Raw genomic sequence first — 25,260 nt, forward strand, 5'->3', positions numbered from 1 at the left:
ACTTGCTTATACATAAATCCCCCCTTTGCGCACGGGACATCTCGTGAGCCGATCTGAGCTTGGGAGAGAATTTGAATAAAATCAATGTTTAAGTGGATATAGTCATTTTTCAGATATGATCTGATAGGAAAACAATTATTGGATTACAACCCACTGGGGGGTTGAATAATATAAAACGGAGAAAGAAATATGGAATTTATTAATGAGGGTAAAATTAGTAATAAAACGATGCTATTACCACCAGTTACACCACATTCTTTGAATCTTCGGCACAGCCATTATTCAGCATGTTAAGCTGTCTCAGCATTATGGGTCCATCAGAAGTACATTAATGAAATCTTATCTGTCTGGGTGAGTGGATCAGGGTACTCTAAAAGTTGGAGAAAAGGACAAATCACATAATATTCCTGCTGCAAGTTCTTTCCCCACTATTGGAGAGGTCACTTGGACAGCTCTGCCTTTCTCTGTTTTACGCACGTGTGGGGATCCAACCGAACTGTGTTTAAGCATAAATCTCTTTATAGTGAAAGTACGCCTATATGTGCTATAGCATCCTGAACAGATACTCCTATTCAAAAGCTTTGTCCTCTAGCTCAGGGACACTGCGCATCTCTGTGCCCCCCCCCCCCCCCCCCCACCCCCCCATGTGTCAGTGCGCAGACTCATTTAACAGCCCGAGGAACATAAACAAGCAACGGAAACTATAGCTGTATTAAATCAAGCCCCGAGTTTAGCCCACATATTGGGTGCCAAGTGTCCCTGCACAGTCCAGGAATCTCTAAACAGGGTTTAGAGGTCTTTCAGAAGTCCCCATTCCCCCCCCCCCCCCCTCCCCCTCCTCTCTCAAAAGCCCGGATTGGTCACAGTGCGGCTCATTTGCATGCCTCGCCGTATAAACGCTCCCGCAGACACTGCAGCCCTCTTGCGCTGAGAGAGCAACACACCTCCAGTAGAGAGAGAGAAAGAGAGCGAGAAAGAGAGGAGCGCATCCAGAGTGCGCATTGAAAGACATATGGAATATTTATTACTGGCTTTATATAGAGAAACAAACAACCCCGGAGAGTCGAGGAGAGCCGGGTAGGAATAGCTTTTTGCAGTTTTGTTTTTCAACTTTAAATCGGACAGTTTTCTCCGATTATTCTGGAGTGAAAGTGTCAGGATGGGAGAAGCAGGGTGGAACGGGCTGTTGGCGCTTATGTGCGTCTCTTTGGTAAGCCTGGCTGCTATCACGCAGGGGAAAACGGTGAAATATCAGACATTTGAAGAAGACGCACCGGGGACAGTGATTGGAAACTTGGCCAAGGACATTTCCTCCACAGCCTTCTCCTCGGGGGGGCCCAGGACCAATTTCAGGATGATGAAACAGTTCAACTCCTCTTTCATCCGTCTGAGGGAGAGCGACGGGCAGCTGAGCATCGGGGAGAGGATAGACAGGGAGCGGATCTGCAAACACATCCTGCACTGCCTCATCGCTTTCGACGTGGTCAGCTTCTCCAAGGAGCAATTCAAACTCGTACACGTAGAGGTGGAGGTCAAGGACATCAACGACAACTCCCCCAAGTTCCCCCGGAAAGAGTCGAGTCTGGAGATCTCCGAGAACACAGCGGTGGGCACGCGGATCCCGCTGGACTTTGCGGTGGATGAGGACGTGGGTGCGAACTACATCCAAAGCTACCAGATCTCAGTTAACAGCCACTTTTCAATCGACGTGCTCAGCAGGGCCGACGGGGTTAAATATGCGGAGCTGGTGCTTATGAAGGAGCTGGACCGGGAGACGCAGGCTTCTTACGCGCTGGAGCTGGTCGCTATGGACGGAGGCAACCCGTCCCGCACCGGAACAACGCGCATCAACGTCAAGGTGAAAGATTACAACGACAACAGCCCGGTGTTCGACCGGGCCAGCTTCTCCGTGGATCTGACCGAGGACGCACCAGTTGGCTTCCTCCTGCTGGACCTGAACGCGGAGGACCCGGACGAGGGGCTGAACGGAGAGGTGGTGTACGGGTTCGGTCACCAGGTGCCTGCAGATATAAGGCAACTCTTCAGAGTGGACCGGAAGACCGGACGGCTCACCCTGGAGAGTCAGATTGACTTTGAAAGTAAAACCACGTATGAGTTTGACGTCCAGGCAACCGATCTGGGTCCGAACCCGAGCCCTGCCATCTGCAAAATTGTAGTGCAGGTGCAGGACGTGAACGACAACGCACCGGAGATCTCCATCACCCCTATGACGTCCATCACGGCAGGGATCGCGTACATAACCGAGACTGCGGCCAGAGAGAGTTTCGTGGCTCTGGTCAGCACCTCGGACAGAGACTCGGGCGCTAATGGGCAGGTGCACTGCACGCTGTACGGACACGATCACTTCAGACTCCAGCAGGCTTACGAGGACAGCTTCATGATCGTGAGCACGATGCCATTAGACCGGGAGAAAATCCCCGAATATAACCTCACAGTAGTGGCGGAGGACCTGGGCTCCCCGCCCTTCAGGACCATCACTCAGTACACCATCAGACTGACAGACGAAAACGACAACGCTCCGGTGTTCAGTAAACCTGTGTATGAGGTATCCGTGGCGGAGAACAACGCGCCCGGTGCATACATCACCACTGTGGTGGCGCGGGACATGGACATGGGGTCAAACGGGAAGGTCAGCTACAAACTTGCGGACACATACTTTATGGGCTCCCCCATCTCCACCTTCGTGTCTCTGGACCCCGCCAGTGGCTCGCTTTACGCGCTGCGCAGCTTCAACTATGAGGTGGTGAAACAGCTGGAGCTGCGCGTCACGGCCAGCGACGGCGGCTCGCCTCCTCTGACCGGCAGCTCCAACGTGTACGTAAGGGTAGTGGACCAGAACGATAACGCACCGGTGATCACCCAGCCACCTCTCAATAACGGCTCCGCGGAGGTCCTGCTGCCCCGGGACGCACCGACTGGCTACGTCATCACCCGAGTGGACGCGCGGGATGCAGATGAAGGTGTGAACGCAGAGCTGTCATACGGGCTGGCCACTGGCGAGCCCTCCGTGTTCTCCGTGAACAAACGCACCGGGGAAATCTACCTCAACCAGGTGCTCAGCCACGACGTGGACGAAACCCTGAGCGTGACCGTAACGGTGAGCGACAACGGGAGGCCCGCGCTCACCTCCACCGCCACGCTCCACTTCCTCATCATCGCAGGCTCCCCGCCGAGCGACAGGACAGTGTACCAGGCCGGCAGCGTAGACGATGTGCACGCGCAGTGGGACCTGTCCGTGGTGATTATCGTTGTCCTCGCGGGGAGCTGCACGCTCCTGCTGCTCGCCATCATCCTCATCGCCACCACCTGCAACCGGCGCAAACGCGACAAGAGCGGAGACGACAGCGACTCATACGGGGAGAAGGGCACGCTGGAGCGAGGCAGGAACCACGTGGCAGACAACCCGCTCCTGCCTCTGCACGGGGCCGGGGGAGAAGCTGGCTTTGAGGGTCACTCCTACAGCAGCCAGCCCGGGGGCTTCACCTCGGCCCACCCCGGGGGAATCGACATGTGCTCGGCCTCAGAGGACGGCAGCGAGGTGCCTTGTGTGTATGACTCAGACACCAACAGCAAGCCTCGAGGGAATAAACACGAGGTGAGAGGCAGCTTCAGGACATTGTTGGGAGGACACACACACACACACACACACACACACACACACACACACACACACACACACACACACACACACACACACACACGCACGCACGCACGCACGCACACACACACACACACACACACACACACGCACGCACGCACACACACGCACACACGCACACACGCACACACACACACACACACACACACACACACACACACACACATAAAATGTGTTTATCAACCAGACGCTAACCTTTCTTCCTTTATTTCTCTCCTCCTGCAGGGATACTCTACTCTGCCTGGCTATGGGAACGGTAAAGAGGCAGTGAGGCCCATCACTATCTGGAAGGGGAACTCTTACACCACCATCTCTGCCAGGGACCCTGCCTTCAGTGGCAAAGACAGTGGCAAGGGGGACAGTGACTTCAATGACAGTGACAGTGATGTCAGTGGAGACACTGGACTGAAGAAAGATGGAGCAGTGGTTCCTCCCATGGGTGGCCAAAATGGTAAGAGCAAAATAACAAACAATTAGATTTCAAATGAATACATGTTGATTCATGCTTTGGTTCTAACTTATATCTTTCTTCTCTTCTGCAGCTCTGTGGGCTTGCACCAGTGAATGTAAGGTCCTGGGTCACTCTGATCGCTGCTGGAGCCCCTCAGCAGTCAGAGCCCATGCAGCTCCATCTCCAGCCCCCACCCTCTCCTCCTTCAGCAGCCACTCCAAAACAGCCTCCCTGCCCCGGGACCCCAACCGCCGGGACAACTTCTACCCGGCCCAGATCCCCAAAACAGTGGGTCTGCAGAGCGTGTACGAGAAGGTGCTGCACAGGGAATACGACTACGTTCTGATCACCCCACCTGTGAGGGTGCAGGAGATCAGCGACATCAGCGACATCACCATCCCCGTCTACACCCCCACCCCGACACACTGTCCCATCGAGGAGGTCTAACAGACATTGCAAAAGCTCACTCTAAAATAAATGTATATTCAATGTTTTAATTTATGATTCAATGACAATGAGAAATACTGAACCTTTTGGAGGTTCTTTGTTGCATATATTCGTTTATATCCTAATATTTGTGTGTTTCTTTTAATTGTAATTTTAAAAAGCCACATGTGATGGCCATTCAATCACTTTGAGACATTTTGATGGACATGAAGTGTATTATATGCAAGTTTTGTACATACAGAGGTTTTATTTTTTATAAAAGTAATAATTAAGGAAAGATATGTACATAGGAATTGTAATTATTGAACTTTAAGCACGCTGACTATTTAAAAATGGCCCCATAAACTGTGCAGTTGGAGGGCCGGTGACCCACAATGTATCAAGTTGATAACAATGTATGGATTTATTTGAATGCAATAATAAGTAATTTTACAGATTTCTTTTTTATTATCACAATATTCGGAGAGGAAATAAACTTTGAAATACTGTTCTGAAACATGTGAGTGACTTGAGTGTTTTTTCAGGAGTACGAGTCAGTCACTACCAGTCACTAGCCAGTCACTACAGTAAAAGCCAACAGGCGTCGCTGTTATTGCAGCATAGCGAGCCTCTGTCCTTGCAGCCCGAGGAAGGTCAGTTTAGCTTCCCTTTTTTTACGATTTTTCTGGGGAGATGCCAGAACAGACGCCAAGGTTTTCTAGCAAATCACTCTCACTCCTCATGCATATCAAGAGAGACCACCTTCAGACTTATTCGTTCTCATTTTACTCACTCCCTGTTACATAAATCATTAATACTACCTGACATGTGCGCATAGAAGAGGTCATAATGAGGTTGCCTGTGCGTAAATGCGCATTTACTGTTCGTCTTCGATAACATTCACGAGAGGAAGTTAAACAGCCTAACAACGATGATAATAAACATCCAAAACCAAACACAGGTGATTTTTTTGCCACGGAACAACAAGTCCCTGTGAGCAAATCCTCCTGCTGTCCTGTCAGGATGTTTTTTTGTCCATCTGCCAAACGCGCACGCTGCGCCCTTTACGTCATCTCCCTATTACCATTAATGGGTTCAGGGCATTTCTCACGACAGAATCGCAGGTCTGGACTCTGATTAAAACAAAAAAAAACCTCAACAAGATCTAAATCTGTCCAACAATCTGCTGCTTTCATGCAAACACTGTCTCCAAACTGGAGAAAACATGCGACATTCCGCCAAAGTCACCTTTGACCTGCAGCCGTCTGTGAGGGCATTGACAAAGGAAAAGGGGGGCTGCTAAGGTGATTTGAGGAGACAACCTCACCCTTCATCATCTTCTTTTTCTTAATTACCGAATAGATCTTATAGTCCACACATCGAGGTTGCCATAAAGCTTAATGATATGAAACTCCTGAGGATATTCGCAGGAATCAAAGTCATGGAAGTTGCCTGAGCAGCTCTTCAAAGGGAAAACACGATGAGTGCTTTTATGGCAGAAAGCTAACAACTTTGGCTTTAATTAGTGGCTACTGTAAGCGACCAGCTGGAGTTGACTGTATGTTTCACGGTTTCACAACTTGGATGCGCAGTTCCAACAGTGGAGTGCAAAACACGGACTGCCCATCCTCCTCCTCCTGAGAGAGAGGGAGGGAGGGAGAGAGAATGGGGGGGGGGGGGGGGGGGGGGGAAGAAAAGTTAGTGGACTGGGGTTCACTTAGGTGTTTGGCTACAGTCATGGCCGGGAACTCAGAGAAAGTACCGATCGCCTTGGCGGGGCCAGAGGATCTGCATAACTTCATGCCCCCGGTAAGTTTTCATACAGGACCAATGTGACCGGATTATCCCGGGATATGGAGTTCTGTAATAAAAAAGATGCCTAGGTACATGCAAAGGGATCATAGAGAGGCCACGTCGTTCTGACATTGATCTTCCATATGCTGGACAGACGAGACAAATTAATATTGATTGTGTTATATCAGAGCATGAGGTTGTTTTGGCGTTCGACACGTGGTCATTTTCTCGGTGTGTTTGTTTAACGGTAGGCATACTCTGCCGTGGCCGTGAAGCCCGCCGCCTCCGGCTGCCTGCTGAAGGCCGGGATCGCGGTGCTCATCGCCGGGACTCTCCTACTGCTACTGGGGGCCGTCGGAGCGTTCTACTTCTGGAACAACAATGAAAAACACGTAAGACATATTTATTATATCAATGCTCACCTTCACGACAAATGAAGGGTTTTATTAGGGACTGTACACAAATTATTTGAAGGTAGGTATGGGGCTTGTCATTTGGTACTTTTACTTTTTTTGGAGAGCTGGGTGGTTGTTTTGAGTTCATTGTCATTATGTATTTAGGTTTTGTCAACCTTTGTTTCCTAGATGGATCAAAGAGAAAACTTAAACTTGCGACATGGTTAATAAAAATGCACTTTGTAGTGTTATGTCTTTGTAGTGTTATGTCTCTGAGTCTGAGAAATCATGATTAACCATGTTAATCTTCTATCATTATTACAAAAGAAACTATAGGGCTATGCCTCGCTTGCTACCACATTTAGCTCACTTCTGTACAATCCTTTACGATTTAGTAGTATGATCTGCTAGATTATATTTTGTCCTATCAGTGGACTTTCAAAACGCGTTATCTAAAATGACTACCACAGCTATAGAGGAAAACATATTAATACCCTATAAAAATGTCACTTGACTAAAAGGGAAAAATCCTTGAAACAAGCTTCTTTTGTGTCAATAAGTTCTCAGTGACTTTTAACGTGAAATTAAAAAGGAGACTCAAAAGAAAAACAGTTCTCCATATGGATTTTTTTCTGCAGTGTAGGCAAACAGTAAAATGTAAATGAATCCCTCCTTGGTGAATGGAGGCGTTGTGTGTGTATGTGTGGAGGATCCTGGCAGGGTGGAGAGGTGGTGGTGGGGGGCGGTGGGGGGGGGGGGGGGGGGGGGCGGGGGGGCTCTTTGGTCCGGCTGATGCTCCGGGGGCAAGAGGTGGAAGAGATGAAAGTAAAAAATTGTACCGTTGCAAGCGTTTTTTCTTACCGTATGAAGTTAGAAAATGCTATTAAGACATGATGAAACGGCTCTGGAAGGGTCATAATAATAACCCAGAGCTGCACAGATTGTATTCTTCTGACCAAGTTTAAATGAATGTGCGAGTCTAAAAGAAAAATCAAGAAAAGAGAGGCTGTATGTGTGAGGAAAAGTCAGAGGGGGAGGTTGAGTAGGAGTGTTGAAATAGAGGGGGGATGGGGGTGGGGTGACTCAGGACTCTCATACCTTACATGCCAGTCTGAAACCCTGTGTGTGCTTGTGTGTTTAGGTCTACAATGTCCACTACAGCATGAGCATCAATGGGAAAGTGGAGGAGGGCACAATGGAGATCGACGCTGCCAACAACATGGAGAGATTCAGCACCGGCAGCGGGGCGGATGAGGCTGTGGAGGTCCATGATTTCCAGATTGTGAGTCAGGCACAAAATAATCCTAAAATATCTGGTGGTGGAAGCATTACAGCTGAATCATCAACACATTGATCTTCACTCTGAGCAATTCAGGAGAATCAGAGAAGAGGTGGATCAGATTTCTTGAACATTTTGAAGACCCTTGTGGGTAGATTGCAGCAAGTAAACATTATCCCCCCTTTAGGCCAATCAGTGTCAAAAGCATCGTCCCTCCATTTTTCATTAAACGCGGACTGGTGGTTTCTGACCTTTAATTATTGCACCCCAATCAGGCCAATCAGACTAGTGAAGCAGCACTTTTGGCCTTTTAATTATTACAATTTTGACCTTTAATCATGGTGTGATTTTTGTGAAATCTAGAACGCTTCAAAGTGGTATCAAAATCAGCTGTGATATGTTCACATTTCTAGTCCCAGACACTTAGAGATGCATTAGGCTCTAACTTGCTGCTCTTTGTTTGTCTCTACAGGGGATCACAGGGATCCGCTTCTCAGGAGGAGAGAAGTGCTACATCAAGACCCAGGTGAAGGCCCAGCTGCCTGATGTGGAGGCTCTCAACAAAGACTCCATGACATTCGACCTGGTGAGTTTCATGTAGGGCTGCACGATATGGGAAAAAACTGCGATATATATATTGCGATATGAAAAAATACAGGAATTGAAGAAAATACAATTTTTTTTGTTCGCAAACCATCCTTCTTGAACTTTAATGCTATACAATTGGTATTTCTTTAACAATATTTAACCGGATGAAGGATTTTAGCACGGACTTCTGGATCTTAAGTTATCAGAGCAACAAGCTGAGCTAGCTCGGTTATCTTGCTGTGATCTGATCAAGAATGGTTCTGATTGGTGGTTTGCTGTGCATGCAGAGCCTGCATGTCACTCACTCAAGTACCCCTGACATGAGAGCCGCGCAAGTTTTCCTTTTGTAGCAAGCAGCAAAATAATTGTAACATGACGTGTTTGAGTTCATTTGCCTACTTAATATCGCACGTCCTAAAAAAGAAATCGCACGTTCTGCGAAGTCAATATCGCGCATGCGCATAACAGGATTATCGTCACGACACGATATATCGCGCAGCCCTAGTTTCATGTCCTGAAAAAAGCAGGTTTTCCCCAAAGTGCTTTAAAGGTTTTTTTCATCAATAGCCAATTACTGCTTCAAAAGCTTAACAATTTTTACGGAGTTGCGACTAATTGCTTATGTTTCCAATACATTTTACAAACTAGGGCGTTAGTGTCAGGCTTTCCTTTTGCTACCGAAAACTTTAGATTCAAGCACCCCTGAGAGAACATTTCAGTCTAAATTTCAGTCTAAATTTCTATACTCAATTTTATGACCATGGACTTGAAAAGTACAACAATTTAAAGCTTTTTTTTGCAGGCCAACAGGCTAACTCATGATGGAGAACATGGTAAACACTTCATCTTATGAACATTAGCATGCTAACATTGCTGCTGTGATAATGTTAGCATATTGCTGAACGCATTTAGCTCAAATCATCACGAATAAACGAGACAAAATGCGTTACATTTTCTGTTAAATGTTAGGGCTATTATTGTGAAAGGGTGAGGTGAGGATTGTGTAAATGCGGCCTTTGTCAAGGTTAAAAGGATTCTGGAAACATTTTAATTGCCTTTTTGTTTCTTAATATTTGAACTTGGTTTGAAAGTATTCATTAATTAACAACAAAAAAACACTTCTGAGAAACAATAATAACAACCGCAGATACATTCACCCTTTATTAACAAAAGTATTGAATCTGAAAATACAAATGTTAGTAGGTCAATATTAAAGGGCAATTGTTCACCTTCTCATTACAAGACACATACTGCGACTGGAGGATACACATCCATTCCACGCAACCCAGACATCATTCTTCAAAATTGCTTATTGCTAATCTATAATATACATCTATATTGATAAATCTAGAGAGCGTATTTATAAAACCAATATACTTAAAGCTATTTACCCTGCAAGGTCTTACACCTGATATAAAGCTATAGCGTATGCTTAGGTATTAGTATAACTCACCCAAGCCAACGATAAACTGGGAGCACATGGGCGACTTTTATGAGGGTTCTCAGCACATAACAGCTTGGTGGGCTCCAAAAACAAAACAGAAGACTACACCGAATATGCCATACGTGAGTGTGTGTGTGTGGATTGTAACATCCCACCAACACCACCGCCTGTGATTGCTCAATTGAGGCTGTCTGATAATTAAAATCATTTAGCGCTGCATAAGCCGCACATCCACATAAATCCACATCACCAAAATTACCCTCATGAATGCTCATGTACGTGCACACACACACACACACGCACGCACGCACGCACGCACAGACACACACACGCACGCAACGCACGCACGCACACACACACACACACACACACACACACACACACACACACACACACACACACACACACACACACACACACACACACACACACACACACACACACACACACACACACACACACACACACACACACACACACACACACACACACATACACACACACAATTAATTATCACGCAGGGCTGCTCTTATTGCCTCTCTCTGCCTCATAACAGATCATTTATTTCACGTTTGTGCTTTTGTGTGTGTTTGTGTTATCGCCTCCCTTTGCCTCATAAATGATCGTTTGGCTCACATTCGTGTATGTGTGTGAGTGTGTGTGTGTGAGTGTGTGTGTGTGTGAGTGTGTGTGTGTGTCTGTGTGGAGAAAGGGAGATGTTGCTGTAATGGTAGCTGCAGGCTGGTCATTTGCTATAATTTAGAGTGATGGCAAATATGGGTTAGATAAGCACACACACATGTACACACACATATGTGTCCCCATCCAGAGAGAGTGGGTCAGATATCTCTTATCAGTGGAGAAGGACCCCCGCTTCTATTTGTCCCTCCAGCAAACCATTTGAGTTGGGGGAGAAGAGAGAAAAACTGCATTTCTGAAAGGTTGGAGGATATCGTTCCCTTAAACATGGCTGTGGCTAGTGCGCTGCACCCCTCAGGAACAAACGCCTCAGGGCCAAATCATCCCCACAGAATTCCCCTTTCACCTGCAGGCTGTTGATACAGATTATTTGTTTACAGTCTCTCCTCTGGAAACCTCATTAGTTTATTTGCAGAAAACTGCACATTTAGGCCATCCTCTCCCCCCCTTCAGATCTTGATGAGTGCTGACATCCTGTATACAGCTAAATGTTATTGAAGAGGGAATCTGTGTACTGAAGCCTCAAGGGCTTTTTTTATTACTACTTGTTTTTATGTCGTGATAAGGAGCATTAACAGCACGGCATTAATGCAGATTAGACTCGGACGGAATGCAAATACTGTGGGCTATTTAAAGGGGAAGGCTAGTAACAAGATCCGTAAAAAAGTGTGATTTTAAGCCTTCAGCAGGCGTCTTCAGACGCTTTGTTGTCATGTTTGTTTGAGTGTGTGCTAATTTTCTCCTCACCTTCTTCACTTCACTTAAAGGAGGACGAGGTGATGCCGGCCAAATTTGATGAAGATCTTATCTTGGTGGCCGCTGGCGCCCCCATCTCAGACTCCGCCTTCCTGAGCAGCAAGATAAAGGACTTGTGTGGAGGGCTGCCGATCTTCTGGCTCCGACCCACCTACTCAACCAGTAAGCAACAAAACAGCTTGTAGCAAAGATATTAAAATGTAAATCCTAAGAAAAGTAAAAGTGAAACAAAGAGGATATGGGTCAAACGTAGGGTTGCAAAGGGGCGGAAAGTTTCCGGTAAATTTCCGGAAAGTTTTCCATGGGAAGTTAAGCTGGGGAATCTTGGAAATATTCGATGCAAAATTAAACAAAAAAACATGACATTTCAAAAAAAAAATTAAAAGTAGAACAGAACAATTTTTTATTATTTTATTGAACTATTATTTTTTTCATTGAAGAACGAAAACGGGAATGTTGAGTTAAATGTTACTCATCCCCCCCAACCCCACTCATTAAAAAATGAACAAAAATGCACCCCCCATCCAAAGATCCCCAAAAAGTCCAATTCAAAATGTTAAATGAAAAGAGCCCTTCTCCCTCCAAAAAGTCCTATTAAACATGCAAATCTTCCTTCAAGCAACCCTCTGCATTTTTGCTAAAGCCTTTCAGTCAATGGGCTCTTCCTGGGCCTCATCAACATCCACTCTTCAGTGTCACTATCCAGCCTTGTTGAGGATGGCTCTGTGTCAGGTTCAAACAGCCTTAGGTTTGCCCGAATGCCAACCAGTTTTTCCACTCTCACATTTGTGAGCCTGTTTCGAACCTTTGTGTGGTTTCAATAGCCATGCAGTAAGCAGTGTGCTATGGCATGGATATTCAAGTGTACTTGAATGGCATCTGTTTGTTTTAGTCAAGATTATGCTAAAATATACTTTCCCCAACTATGTTTAAGTTCCCTATGAAGAGCTAACCTTCAATTTGGAAAATTCCCAGTTTATTCCCATAAATTCCCGTGGAAAGTTTCCATCTTTGAAAATTCCCGGAATTTTGCAACCCTAGTCAAACGGTCTCTACATTTCCATTTAACATCGCAGTTGTAAAAGCCACCGAAAGGAAAACAAGCTTAAAAGAAAAAGTCCTTTTGAAGTTGCAGAGCTACGGAGTGTACAATCTTTAGCTTGCTGGGGGGTCAAAAGTTCTCAAAACAACATTTTATTCTATTTCATCTGACGACTTCAAAATGCTGCCGGAGAGACGGCTGTGCAATCAGTCACATTAGTGCCACTCGGCTCCTACATTTGGTTTGCTGTCAGAAACTGAGACTGTGATGTGTGCAGGCGGACAGAGGAAGAGGAGGGCAGCCCCCCGCCGCCAGGCAGCCGCAGAGGAAGTGGAGGCAGAGATCAACCCGGAGAACCCCTATCAGGTGAGTCACACACACACACTCCTCTACTGTTCCATTCACGTCCCACTGTCCGTTCACATCTGAGGGCTACCTGAGAAGGCTTTCACCGAGGAGTTTCTCACAGCTGTGCGAGCGGCAGCAGATGCCGGGGTCACGGCGGAGGGGCCCGGCGTGTCACTGCAAATCTGAGTATTTGCGTGGGTGTGTTTTCAGAGCATGGGTTTCTCTATGTAAGGCTGTCCAAAGCTTGCCTTTCAGCATTGGGTTGTATGAATAATTCCCCATCACCACCCCCCCCCCCCCCCCCCCCCATACTCCACTGCAGCCCTTCGCCCTGCTGAGCACACACAGGCTCCCCATACATGCACTACCCCCTTGCCCTTCCGTCCTTACCCCCTATGTTGGGCCCCATGTTTCCTAATCCCTCTCTAAGCATCCCCCATTCCCTGCTACACACTCCTGACAACCACAGAGGGGGGGGGGGGGGGGGGGGGGGGGGGGGGGAGTTGAATAGCGAGCGCTACGTTGAAAAAGAAAATATTTGACAACAAAAACCAACATCTAAAAACATCCCCTCCTCCCCATCCCCGCCTGTCGGAAATCAATTTTTAATTGGTTTGAGAAGAGGCTTCCCCGGCGCTAAAGACGTACAGTACATGGCAGAGTGCCACACACACACTGTGCGCTCTCTGACCGCTGTCTTCTCCCTCTCCTCTCAGAGCGGCCTGGAGGGTGAGCAGGGCTCCATGAACATCGACCCGATGCTGGACCACGAGGGCATCTGCTGCCACGAGTGCCGCCGCAGCTACACCCACTGCCAGAGGATCTGCGAGCCGCTGGGGGGGTACCACCCGTACCCGTACCACTACCGCGGTTGCAGGGTGGCATGTAGAGTCATTATGCCCTGCAACTGGTGGGTGGCCCGCATTATGGGCCTGGTGTAAGCAGCCCCGAAGACCTTGGGAGATGCTAGAGTCCAGGAGGGAAGATACCAGGATGGGGCGGGGTTCAGCGGTGCCAGATGTATGATATTTATCGCCTTTGTACGATTTATGCCCTCTATACAATGTATTATCAAATATACCAAAAGTGCCATAATGTACGATATATTGAACGAGTCGTTGGTTTTAGTCTATGCTGTCTGTATTACGCATCTATTCACATGCTTGGTGTAAGCTAGGATATTTATAAATCCTAACAAGTCGTTTTCTCTACCAACTTCATTTGACGAGTTTGCATGAGACATAGCTACATCGTAGCTACTTTAGCGTGCTTAAAGAAGACACAAACAAATCATCTAAACAAACTTTTGGTAAAATACAAAAAGTACACATTAACGTATTTGTATTCGTCATTATAAATCATTTACAATGATTTTACGCCTCTGGTATTAACATTTTCGATATGGCAACGCAGATGGGATTTTAAGGGAAGGGGGGGATGATGGGATAAGTCTATGCAAGGGAGTTGGTGGCTTCTTCTTGTAATTTACTGTAGTTACCTGCCGGTCTGAGCAGAACTGAGTGGTGCCTACACATTAGAAATGCATGGAGCAGAATCTAGGACAGTCATGTTCTCACATGTAGGAGTAAGCATGGCTGCATGCTGCACAGCTTGTCTTATTAAAAAAACATACCTGCTATGGATTTAGATCCAGCTCAGCTGCAGTGCAACATGCTGTCAGGAGAACAGAGGTTATGATACAAAACATCCAATGATTTGATGTAGAATGCCACCTATTCATCTAGACAAAAAGGCAGTTAAGCTTGTATTTATAGAGCTGGTAATCATTTATTTTATTTCATTCTTTAATGTAAATTAAATGTATATGGTGTAACGTATTTCAATAGCAGTCAGCTGGCTTAAATAGCACCTATTGTTTGTTTCAATTTCACTCTAGTGAGAAATATTTTGTGTGTTCTCAAGCCATTTATTTTAATTTTCATGAGTAGCTCATTAAAACAATGTACCGTACGGTCTCTCGAACTTTCATCTCAATGTTCTTTCATCTGCATTGAAGACGCTATCTCAAAGTGCAATATCGCTGAATAAACTTTTTGTAAGGAAACTTTTAAGTGTCACCCCGGTTTCCTTTGGTTATTGACCTCATATCCTGTTTGTTAATACATATCGCTAATAACCTATCATATCATTTGGGGACATCCCAGAATCGCTCTCAGTTTTGAGATGCGTCACATCTGGGTGCTGCTCCGAAGTGACGAGCAGAATGAAGTTTTCAGAGTTCTTTAATGTGAGAGTTGCTGCTCTAGAACTCTTTAATGAGACTAAAGACTCTGTAGCCGTCACGCTCCCAGATCTTACCCACGATGCAAAGCGCTTAGCTCCTTTTGATGTCGCAGAGCCGCCTCGGGCAGGGGTAGGGGGTAAGGATGGGGGCGGTGTGTTTTTGTGTGTGTGTCAGGGATTGTGGAGGAGTGTGTGTGTGTGTGTGTGTGTTGTGGAGCTCAGAGTTCCATCTAGAGCCACAAACGGGCTTTTGATCGTCACGAGAGATGAAACGATGTGTGATGCATTTAACTCGGCGCGAGAGGCTTGATGATGCGGTTAGGAGGCTGATCCATATTAATGCCCTCATGCCGCGGCAGGACGCCCCCTCACTGCTGCAGCTGGATATGGTTGGAGAACGGGCAAACGTACCTGCTGTAGATCACCACCCCCACCGCTGAGGCTGCTGGCCAAAACTCTCGCGGCTCTGTGTGTTGATACTTATCGCACCACGATACCTAAACCCCCATCCTGCCGTACTCATATCAGTAATACCACATTTCACACAATCACAGAGCATGGCACTATGTCGTCAAATATTGCCTTTTTTTTCCCTTTTTTCTTTCCTTTCCAGAGAGAACAAACCACAAAACAGAAGGCAGCGTTTGTGAGCCAAACAACAAATCTTTTATTTACACTGAAGCTTGAATCACACTGAAGGAACGACTGGTGCTAAGCTGACGTGTCACACAACATTCCCAACAAGTCAGAGTGTTGCTGTTGACTTTTTACTGAGCGTAGAGAAAGGAAACTGCAGGAGCAAAGAAATGCAATCATAGTTATCATTTAAACATCTCAAGTTGTTCTGATTTTCTTTTACATTTTTATGCAAGTGTTGATAATAGGAACTTGTAAAAGGCTCCCGACTAGAAAGGCTGCGGGCGTTTATTATTTGAGAAAACCAGGAAAAGCAGAGCAGAGGAGGGGAGAGTGATGGGAAAGTGGAATTGGAGAATTTCATTTCTGTCAGTCACATTTGAATTCAGACTTTCCTTTGGCCTTTAAAAAAAATCTGCAAATCAATCTGTTCAACAGATTTTTCATACTAGGCGAGTTATTGCAGAGAGTGGGCCAGGAGTGAAAAGTGGGAAAACAGCACTTAGTGAAAACACCGGAGCACAACTGAGGGGTTGGGAAGAGGACCGCCACCGAGACTGCATGGCAACAAGGACTCCCGCCGGACAGATGTGAAGAAAGATGATGTCAAACAAAGAGAGGCAGAGAGGAGGAGGGAGAGATGTGCTCAGTACTTCTTGTAGTCTACGTCGTCCGGTGGGTTCATATCCACTTTTCTCTTGCCCACATCGGTCCAGTTGGTGCTCAGGACTGTTCCCGCCGACTCCATCTGCACAAGGACAAGGGGTACTGTAGTTATGCAACACCGTCTCTCTACTTAAACAGGCTCAGAGCTGAGATTACTCATCATCGACTCCACAAGTATTAATATAAAAGGGGGATTTCTTTACCGGTAACAAATATCTAGCTTTCGGTAAAAGTAGGAAGATAATTAATAAAAAATGCGCATTTCTATATGAACTCACCTTATATATTCTCTACTGTACTGAGTGTGCCTAGTGAAACCAGGGGTTCTCAACCCTATGCCCTATTCTGATTGCTCACAAATAAAATAGATACGAAAAAAAACATCATGTGAAATAAATTGTGCTGTAAATATGTTATGTTAGCTGAAGTGAGGAAAATAAACGTTCAGCTTGACACTTGGGTGTGACACTTTGGTGTCTCGCTATAGTTGAGAATAGCTGGTTTAAACCAAATGCAAAGATGACTGAAGGTCAAAAACACCACTTTTAGGTTGTACAGCATAAATCATATCATTTTTGGAGCCAGCCCCAAGGAGCCATTTCAGGTTTCTATTTTCTTGTTGTGGTTTCTGGCCCTCCACGATGGCTTCATTTGTCGCTTAAGTTTATGACAAAAAAAATATAGTCTTACTAAATCTTTGGTAGCAACAATCGTTGGCTACTATGGCCACTGTCTTTTAGGTCAGTGATCCACAAATTCTGGGTTTGTGGCAACCTTTCAGAGGGCCTGCAAAATAATGTCTTATATCATAAAAATGTGCTATATGATTAAAAATTGCATTTCCACAAATAAGGATCATTCACGACAATAAACAAACATATTTTGCCCCTTGGGCTTACGTTAGCTTTGATCTGATCGACACAAGATGCATCAATTACAAAAACTATACAGTTAGGTTTTTGTGAACAGTGACGGGAGACCAAAATTAATTTAAATATGTTTCAGTTTATCAATATGAAAAGTATTTAGATTTAAAAAGACTGCAGAATAAAAAGGGTTTAAATGGCATCCACGCGAACAAAGAATAAGATAACTCGTAGGCTGTCACGATTATCAGGGGTACCTTGAGAAATACAAGAGTTTCCTGGCTTATCGAAGTTTGAGAACCCCTGGTTTAAGTGACTACTCGTAACTGAAGTATAAAGTACTCACGAAGGACTTGTTCATGGCTCGTTTGACCTCGTCTGTTCCATCGCAGTAGATCTGTTGGAAGAGCTTGTTGAGCGCTGCGTCTCCCTCCAGCTTCTCATTCTTCTCCTCCTCGCCGATGTCCACCATTATCTTGTCCCATTTGCGTGCGCCTTGGGATGATGATGGGTAGTCATCTGATGGAGAAGGTAAGCAGTGTTAACAATGCAACAGCTTCAAAGTTGAGGATAAAATGCTGATATGTGATTTCATTTTTTAATAATAATAAAAAAGGAGACAAAAAAGATGCTCAACATTACATTACATGTTACTTGTTAAACACTTTTATCCAAAGCGACTTACATACTCAATACTGTGGGAAATCCCCACAGGAGCAATTTGGGGTGAAGTGTCTTGCCCAGGGACACAATGACATTCTGACTGCAGTGGGGTTTGAACCTGTGCTCCCCTGATCCCAACACCAACGCTCTATCCACTGCGCCACACGCCTCCGCAACATCTATTTACCACTGTTATTGGCTGCATTGTCTACATTTGTTTAAGCCCAGAATGCACTTATTTAGAATTAAAAAAAATGATCAACTGAATTAATGTCCACATGTAATCAAAAAACAGTAACTTTAAAAAATAATAATGAAATGAATAAAAAACTATTGACATCATCACTTTGTAACACTCTAGACTAGACACTAGAGCTCCAACACGTTGTATGTGAAAGGCTAAGGGGAGGGACATCTCTAAGGGGTTGACCAATCACAACAGAGCCGGCCAGCTAACCAATCAGAGCAGACTGGGCTCTGGTTTCAGACAGAGGGTGAAAAGAGGTGCTGCAGCACAGGTTATGAGAACAATAAAGAGCTTTTTGAACATTAAAGCATGGAGACATGTAAAAAATAGAGACACAAAATACAAATATGATGAAAATTGACATAATATGGCCCCTTTAATTATCACCATGGTGAGTGCAGTCCTCACTTGAGTGAGTAGATTCCTATCATCTCATCATGGCATTAATCGACCATTGTCTAGCTCTTGTACAATTACATTTGACTTAAGACCAAGAAGGATCGATTTTAAAGCAGCTGAGAGGCATTTGGCTAGACGGAAAGCAGAGCATTTTAATCACACAGAAAGAAACAGCCTTTTGCGTTTGTAAAACAGTACAAGTGTTTATAATTGTTTTTCATTAAAGAGCAACTTCCAGGTTAAAGACACCTGTGAATAAATGTGTAGGAAAATGATGAATACACTAGATTTTCAAAAAAATATACAGAAATATAAACTACAGTGACATCTGGCATCGTTTTTGTAAGAAATGTTCACTTCCGCATAAAAAAGCCTCGGCACGTGACCTCCCGCGTGTGACGTAGCACGGGGGACACAAGGGGGAGAGCGGCCGGTGTAACGTATTAATAAACATGGATCCCAATGCTAGTTTCGACACAGAAGACACAGAAGAAGTTGAACATGAATATTCGAATGCATATGACGGACCACAACCTTATAATTATGAGCCTGCTAGGCGTCCAAGAGACCAGGAGCAGCCAAGGATTAGAAGAAATAACGGCCATCGGAGAGAAATTGAGCTGTGGTGTGAGGAGAACCAGTGGAGAACTGGGCAGCTATCTTGGTGAGTGACCGGCGTTAGCTACAGAATGTTAGCTAACGTCACATCACAACATTGTGAAGTTAGCTATCATATATCAGGCTATAACTAAAGTAGCATTGATAATATAGTAACGTTACTGGCAGGACTGTTGATACTGATCCATAACAGAAACTAATGTGCAAGTATCAGCCGTATCTCGCGTTACCTAATGCAACTCCACACTACGGTGCTGTGTACCGGAGGAGAGACGCGAGATACGGCTGATACTTGACGATCTGGCGGAGAAAGGTTGTGGAGCCTCCGTTGATACGCCGTTGTAAATGGCTTGATGGAAAGCAGGTGTGTAGTCGGGGAGGGTGCACAGCTGATTGCAGCAGGTGAGTGGAGGTTGAGCCGGGAGCCAGGAGTGACAGCCACCACGCACACACAAACAACACAGACAGGGGGAAACAAACAAACAAACAAACACAAAGGAGACGGCTGGAGCAGTACAGCCACCACAGCGTTACCTAATGCAACTCCACACTATGTCTTACGGTGCCGTGTACCGGAGGGGAGAGAGAGAGAGAGCAGCGAAGGGGGGGGGGGAGAGATGTAATACGGTTTCCTGATAAAGCTGTGGAGAGTATGTGCTGCAGTGAGGTGGATGCACAACGCACTCAGGAACGAACGCTAGCTCCGGTCCTTTTTACTGTGGACTCGATGTCCTGACAGGCTGGTATTTGTGCAACCTGCACAAACACAATACTGCACCATGATTACAAATGGTGAAATACAATGTAAAACTGCTGAAAAATACCAGCTTACTAAAACACAACCGCTCAACTCAACGCAACTACTAACTATACCCGCGGTCAGAGAGCGGAGATGTTTACCCTTTGTGATGTAATATGACGCGTTTGACGTATGACCTTTAAAAAAAAGCCGTTTTTAAGAGCAGAGCTCAAAATTGCTCTTTTCCCTCTGAATTCCTGCCCTTATGTCTCGTAAAACATATCAAATCCTACATTCACTTTTTTAATTGTAATTTTCAAGCAAGTTTAAGCATAAATGTAGAAAAAAAAACAACCTGTGTTACGTGCTCTGTGTGCAAGATGCTCTTTAAGACGTTAAATGGAATCCAGTTAAATACCTCCTCTTTATCATCTAATCATGTATTAACTGAATTATTTTTGCTCACTGACTCATCGACTCGGACGCTGAAGGATCGCATTGTGATTTCTTCATTTCCAGGACGGAAATACGCCCACTGTAATCCCGACAAGAGATGGGGAGCGGGAAATGTAATCCAGATGCAGATTTACATAAACACACTGCCAGACGCACAGTAGACACATTCAGGCCAAGGGTGGACATAAAAATCAGATGTCAAACGATCGTGTTTTAAAATGTGAGCGTAGTCCGAGTTATAAGCAGGCACTTATAATAACCGGGGCGTTCTGGAGGCTGAGCTGATGGACAGGATGGGTTTCTTTTTTGCTGCCCACTTTAACTTTCAACTCCCACTTCCACACACACTTACATAAGCAATTAATCCTGTCAGTAATGGGAACGTGTGGGCTAAAATACTGAGTCATATTCCGCTGTCATACCTTTCGCTCTCTCTGTATACTTTGGCCGTCAGACTAATGAAGGACTAGCTCGCCTGCCTACTATCATTTCAGACAAACACAGGAGCTTATATTGATCTTTGCAGAGAAAGAGCGAAAACAGGGAGAGATAAGAAAAGAGGGTGATGGAGACGAGGGAGAGATGAGAGCGGAGACAGGAGGATCGTTGTGGGGGAAGAGTGTATAATGCCGACGCTGTGGACTGACTTGGATTGAAGTGTTTGATGTTGGACTCCTGTCCTTCTCCCTCCAGCTTCTCCCATCTAATGGCATCGGCTTTCTTCATCTTGAACTCCACCTGACAGAAGAGAAGGATGATGAGGAGTGGGGGGGGGGGGGAGAAGAAGAGGGGACAAGGGAGATAATGTTTAGAGACAAATAATCTTCTTTGTGACCAAAATAACACTTAAAAAAAAAAATACAGGACATCAGATCATTATGGAGGCCAGAGAGGCTGTCTGTCTGTTCCGGAGCCAACTCGTGTGTGTGTGTATGTGTGTGTGTGTGTGTGTGTGTGTGTGTGTGTGTGTGTGTGTGTGTGTGTGTGTGTGTGTGTGTGTGTGTGTGTGTGTGTGTGTGTGTGTGTGTGTGTGTGTGTGTGTGTGTGTGTGTGTGTGTGTGTGTGAGAGACATCAGGGATATGCGGGGGCACAGCTCAATCTCGAACCTCACTGACAGACATACTGCACTAACGAGATGCCTGTCAGCCAGAGGGCCAGTGTGAGAGATGGAGAGGGAGGGAGGGAGGGAGGGAGAAGGGGGAGATCCTAATTCCACATAGCAGCTTCTGATCCAAATCATTACACCGGGAGAACATGGGAGAAGCAGAAGAAAAAAAAGAAAAACACAATGAGGGGAGAGAGGACATTTTAACACTGAGCAGCATTGACAGGGCACATACCAGCAACACACGCGCACCCCACTCCTCCTCCTCACACACCCCATCACCCATTAGTGGCGGGTGCGTTTGATATGCGTGCTTGTGAAAGACGGCGCTGGTTATGTTGCTGCAATTACGGAACATTTCTCCTCTGCTGTGCGATGCGATGATTCATTTATGAGGGTGCCGGAGGAGGAGAGGGAGCCGAGAGGTAGACAAGGTTAGAGAGGGTTGACTGGCGCACTGATTGAGGGGAATAAGACGCCATCATCGCCCCGCCGCCGTCGTCTCCACCGGGGTGATGAGCGAGCGAAGAGCACTCTGATGGATCGCTTTGGCGTGCGTCAGCGCTTTCTGGGCCACGACGGGGCCTGGTGCACAGCGAGGCATCTGTGCAGTGTCCGAAATTAACTTTTTGGCTCACCTGTGAAGAGGGCTAAGACACTGAAATAAAAGAATTGGGGCTCCGCTGAGAAAATAGCCCAATTATTTATAGGTGTCCTAACAAAATAACTTTTTTTGCAAGTTTAAATCTGATTCTGTGAGTTAATTTAGGACATCCCTCTGAAATTGCCCGGTGCTTTCCGGAAACAATAATCAAACATTAACATTTCACACCGTGATTATTAAGGTGTGAAGAGGTGAGAAAGTAAGCAGGTTGTTTAACTGTACAACAGGAGCGAATGCCTTTAAGGAAAGACTGCCTGACAGTGTGTGTCGATGTAGCAATAATTAAATAATTCATCACATCTTGCCCCTCATTTCAACCCGCTTTCAAATGGCTTTTTAGATCAGTTTTAGATCTTTGACACCCAAGCATAACACATTGTCCATACAAGGATAAAACATTGCATGAGAAATGACTTCCGGTTTTACTAAATGGCCAACAAAAAGCGTGTCAACCCACAGAGAGTGTCGAGGGGGGGGGGGGGGGGGGGGGGAGTTATTTTGGGTGTCCAGGGTTCTGGAGGTACACTTGTTTTTTGAATACATTTTAAAGTAAGGTTACCATCTGTTGAAGAACTTCAAAATATGAAATAAGCCTGAAACTTTTGGATGAGTCATCAATAGAAAAAAGTGTTACCCTTTCAGTAACAGCTTCTTTGACCAAACTTAATGGCAGTGTGTAAGAGGTGTGCTTAAAAATCTGAGAAGAAGTTAACAACATTTTTCAAGGTTGTATTTTGAAAGGCACTGCTAACATTGAGCAGAAAGAAGTTTTTTTAACTATTTTAACACATTCAGCATCTTAAACTAAGTTCACTTTCGGATTTTAAAGGGGACCTATCATGCAAAATGCACTCTTGTATGTCTTTTATACATGAATATGTGTCCCCGGTGTTTCAGGGACCTCAAGGGTCAGAAAACCCAACCCTCTCTATTTTCCTCCATACCCAAATTTCTAAAAAAGGGGCTGTAACGGATCTGATACAGACCGATCCAGATTTGAATTATTTTACACGTCACAAAAGGGGTGCTCCGCTTAGTGGTCAACTCTCCACCTATCAGGGGAATGAGAGGTTGGACCACGGCCGGCCATTGCCGCTCGAAAGTGCTGGAGACGCTGTAGTACATATGCCAGGCCTGCAAGTGGCGATGTAGTCTGCCACAAAAGCAGCGAAGAAGACTTCCCTTGCATGGTTGCCATGGTTGCCCTTCTGTTTATTCTCCGCTGTGGCTCTTTTTCTCCCTCCCCGAGGCAAGCGTTTGCGCCTCCTGTTTTAAAACAAATGAATAATGACTCTATATAATCATCCATTTCCCCATCTCCTGAAGCCCGCAACCTGGGTGTCATCCTCAACTCCACCCTCTCCTTCCACTCCCACATCAAGACTGTTACCAAATCGGCCTTTTTCCATCTAAGGAACATTGCAAGACTCCGACCGTCACTCTCGGAGTCGGTTGCCGAAACCCTAGTCCATGCGTTTGTCACCTCCCGCTTGGACTACTGCAATGGTCTCCTGTTTGGGGTTCCCACCAAAACCCTGGTCAGGCTCCAGTATGTCCGAAACTGTGCTGCGAGGGTACTCACAAATACAAAGCCATGGCAGCACATCACTCCCACCCTCATCCACCTCCACTGGTTGCCGGTCAAGTCCCGCATATCATTCAAAATCCTCCTCCTTACCTACAAGTCCCTCCATGCCCATGCCCCCCAGTACCTATCGGACATCCTTCACCCACATGCCCCACCCCGGAACATGCGGTCTTCAGACTCTGGCCTGCTTACCACCCCCCGCACCAAACTGCGAACCTTCGGGGACAGAGCCTTCAGCGTGGCAGCCCCCAGCCTCTGGAATGCTCTCCCTGCTGATCCGCAACATCCCCACGCTTGACGCCTTCAACAGGGCCCTCAAGACCCTTGAGGGCCCTCAAATGCTTTTATGGATTTAGAAAATTATTTTATTGATCTAAATAGTTTAAAACATTTTTTTATTTTTTTATTGATTTAAACAACTTAAATAGTAAGAAAAATAGTCCGTTGTTACTGTTTGAACTAACGTAGCAACGGCAGGAACTGCTTCGATAGTCTTTTTGAGGAGCTTTTTGATTACAGATTTGAAAACATTGTTGTTTGCTTTAAAAGTAGCACAATTCATTATGTCAAACCTTGGAAAGTATCTAGATATCCCTGCCCTAATGCCAAAGTAACTGTCAACTGAATATGTGTCGCCGTTTGATGTCTATGTCTGGACCGCTGCGTAAAAAGGAGGGGTTTCTGCCCCATTACTTCTCTTCTTACTTCTATAAGAATAAAACAAGGAGGAGGGAGATCTCTTTTTCTCCCCCTCTTCTGACAGCCCAGCAGCTGATCTCAAAGCAGCTCCCCTCTCCTGCACGGGGGCGTGGTCAGCTGCAGCTCACAGAATCAGCCCCCTGCAAAGAAAGCGCTGGAAAGAGCAAATAGAGCGAAATGAGGCATGGCTAAAATGCAGGATCTGTTTGGTATTTTGAAAAAAAAACTATATTTATAAACTTTATATTAGGTATGGCCCTACAATATTGTTCAAATATAGCATGATATGTCCCCTTTAAGTTGAATGCGGATTGATTCCACAACTATGTACCTGTGTTTGGTTTAAGTAAATAAACTTGAAGGGGCCCTATTCTGCTCATTTTCAGGTTCATATTTGTATGCTTAACCTCTACTGTGACATGTTTCCATGCTTTAATGTTCAAAAAGCTCTTCATTGTTCTCATATTGCCTGTGCTGCAGCACCTCTTTTCACCCTCTGTCTGAAACCAGAGCCCAGTCTGCTCTGATTGGTTAGCTGGCCGGCTATGTTGTGATTGGTCAACCACTTATGGCGCATTCACACTGCAGCGCGGAGCTCGCTTTAAGCGTGCCGAGCCGTGCGGGGCCCGTTTTTGGCTGCACTTAGCCTAGTTTTGGCCCGGGGCTACTTTTTCACCTTTTTTCTGGCCCGACTAAATCGTGGTTCTATCGAGGCCAACAAGCGAGGCCAACAAGCGGGCGGAATATGATAAACTAGTGACGACTGCT

At 45.7% G+C, this 25,260-nt stretch overlaps 3 protein-coding genes across 5 annotated transcripts in view; 2 read left to right on the forward strand and 1 right to left on the reverse strand.

Moving 5' to 3' along the window:
- The first annotated feature begins 6 nt into the window (after nucleotides 1–6).
- LOC307019745 (protocadherin-8-like) lies at nucleotides 7–5,073 on the forward strand. Its single transcript, XM_079650826.1, has 3 exons — nucleotides 7–3,616; nucleotides 3,905–4,130; nucleotides 4,222–5,073. The coding sequence occupies exons 1-3, from the start codon at nucleotides 1,160–1,162 to the stop codon at nucleotides 4,575–4,577; spliced, it is 3,039 nt and encodes a 1,012-aa protein (XP_079506952.1). The 5' UTR covers nucleotides 7–1,159; the 3' UTR covers nucleotides 4,578–5,073.
- Nucleotides 5,074–6,254: 1,181 nt separating this feature from the next.
- On the forward strand, nucleotides 6,255–14,979 carry LOC307019032 (leukocyte cell-derived chemotaxin 1-like). Of its 2 annotated transcripts, none has more exons than XM_079649639.1 (7): nucleotides 6,255–6,365; nucleotides 6,602–6,742; nucleotides 7,887–8,027; nucleotides 8,497–8,610; nucleotides 11,523–11,673; nucleotides 12,831–12,919; nucleotides 13,618–14,979. In XM_079649639.1, exons 1-7 carry the CDS (start codon nucleotides 6,294–6,296, stop codon nucleotides 13,840–13,842), a joined length of 933 nt encoding a protein of 310 aa, XP_079505765.1. In that variant the 5' UTR covers nucleotides 6,255–6,293; the 3' UTR covers nucleotides 13,843–14,979. The 2 variants fall into 2 exon arrangements, with proteins under 2 accessions (XP_079505765.1, XP_079505766.1); XM_079649640.1 differs by having other exon boundaries at nucleotides 11,526–11,673.
- An 809-nt stretch (nucleotides 14,980–15,788) lies between these two features.
- The window catches only part of sugt1 (SGT1 homolog, MIS12 kinetochore complex assembly cochaperone), a 38,786-nt gene continuing 29,314 nt past the window's right edge, over nucleotides 15,789–25,260 (reverse strand). For both annotated transcript variants that reach the window (XM_079651811.1, XM_079651810.1), the window contains exons 11-13: nucleotides 21,083–21,173; nucleotides 17,660–17,832; nucleotides 15,789–16,529 (exon numbers count right to left, since the gene is read on the reverse strand). In XM_079651811.1, coding sequence (XP_079507937.1) covers nucleotides 16,428–16,529; nucleotides 17,660–17,832; nucleotides 21,083–21,173 — 366 coding nt within the window. In that variant the 3' untranslated portion in view covers nucleotides 15,789–16,427. The remainder of the gene's footprint in view (nucleotides 16,530–17,659; nucleotides 17,833–21,082; nucleotides 21,174–25,260) is intronic.

This window comes from Notothenia rossii (genome assembly GCF_949606895.1).
Source record: "Notothenia rossii genome assembly, chromosome: 9".
In the NCBI taxonomy this organism is placed as follows: domain Eukaryota; kingdom Metazoa; phylum Chordata; class Actinopteri; order Perciformes; family Nototheniidae; genus Notothenia; species Notothenia rossii.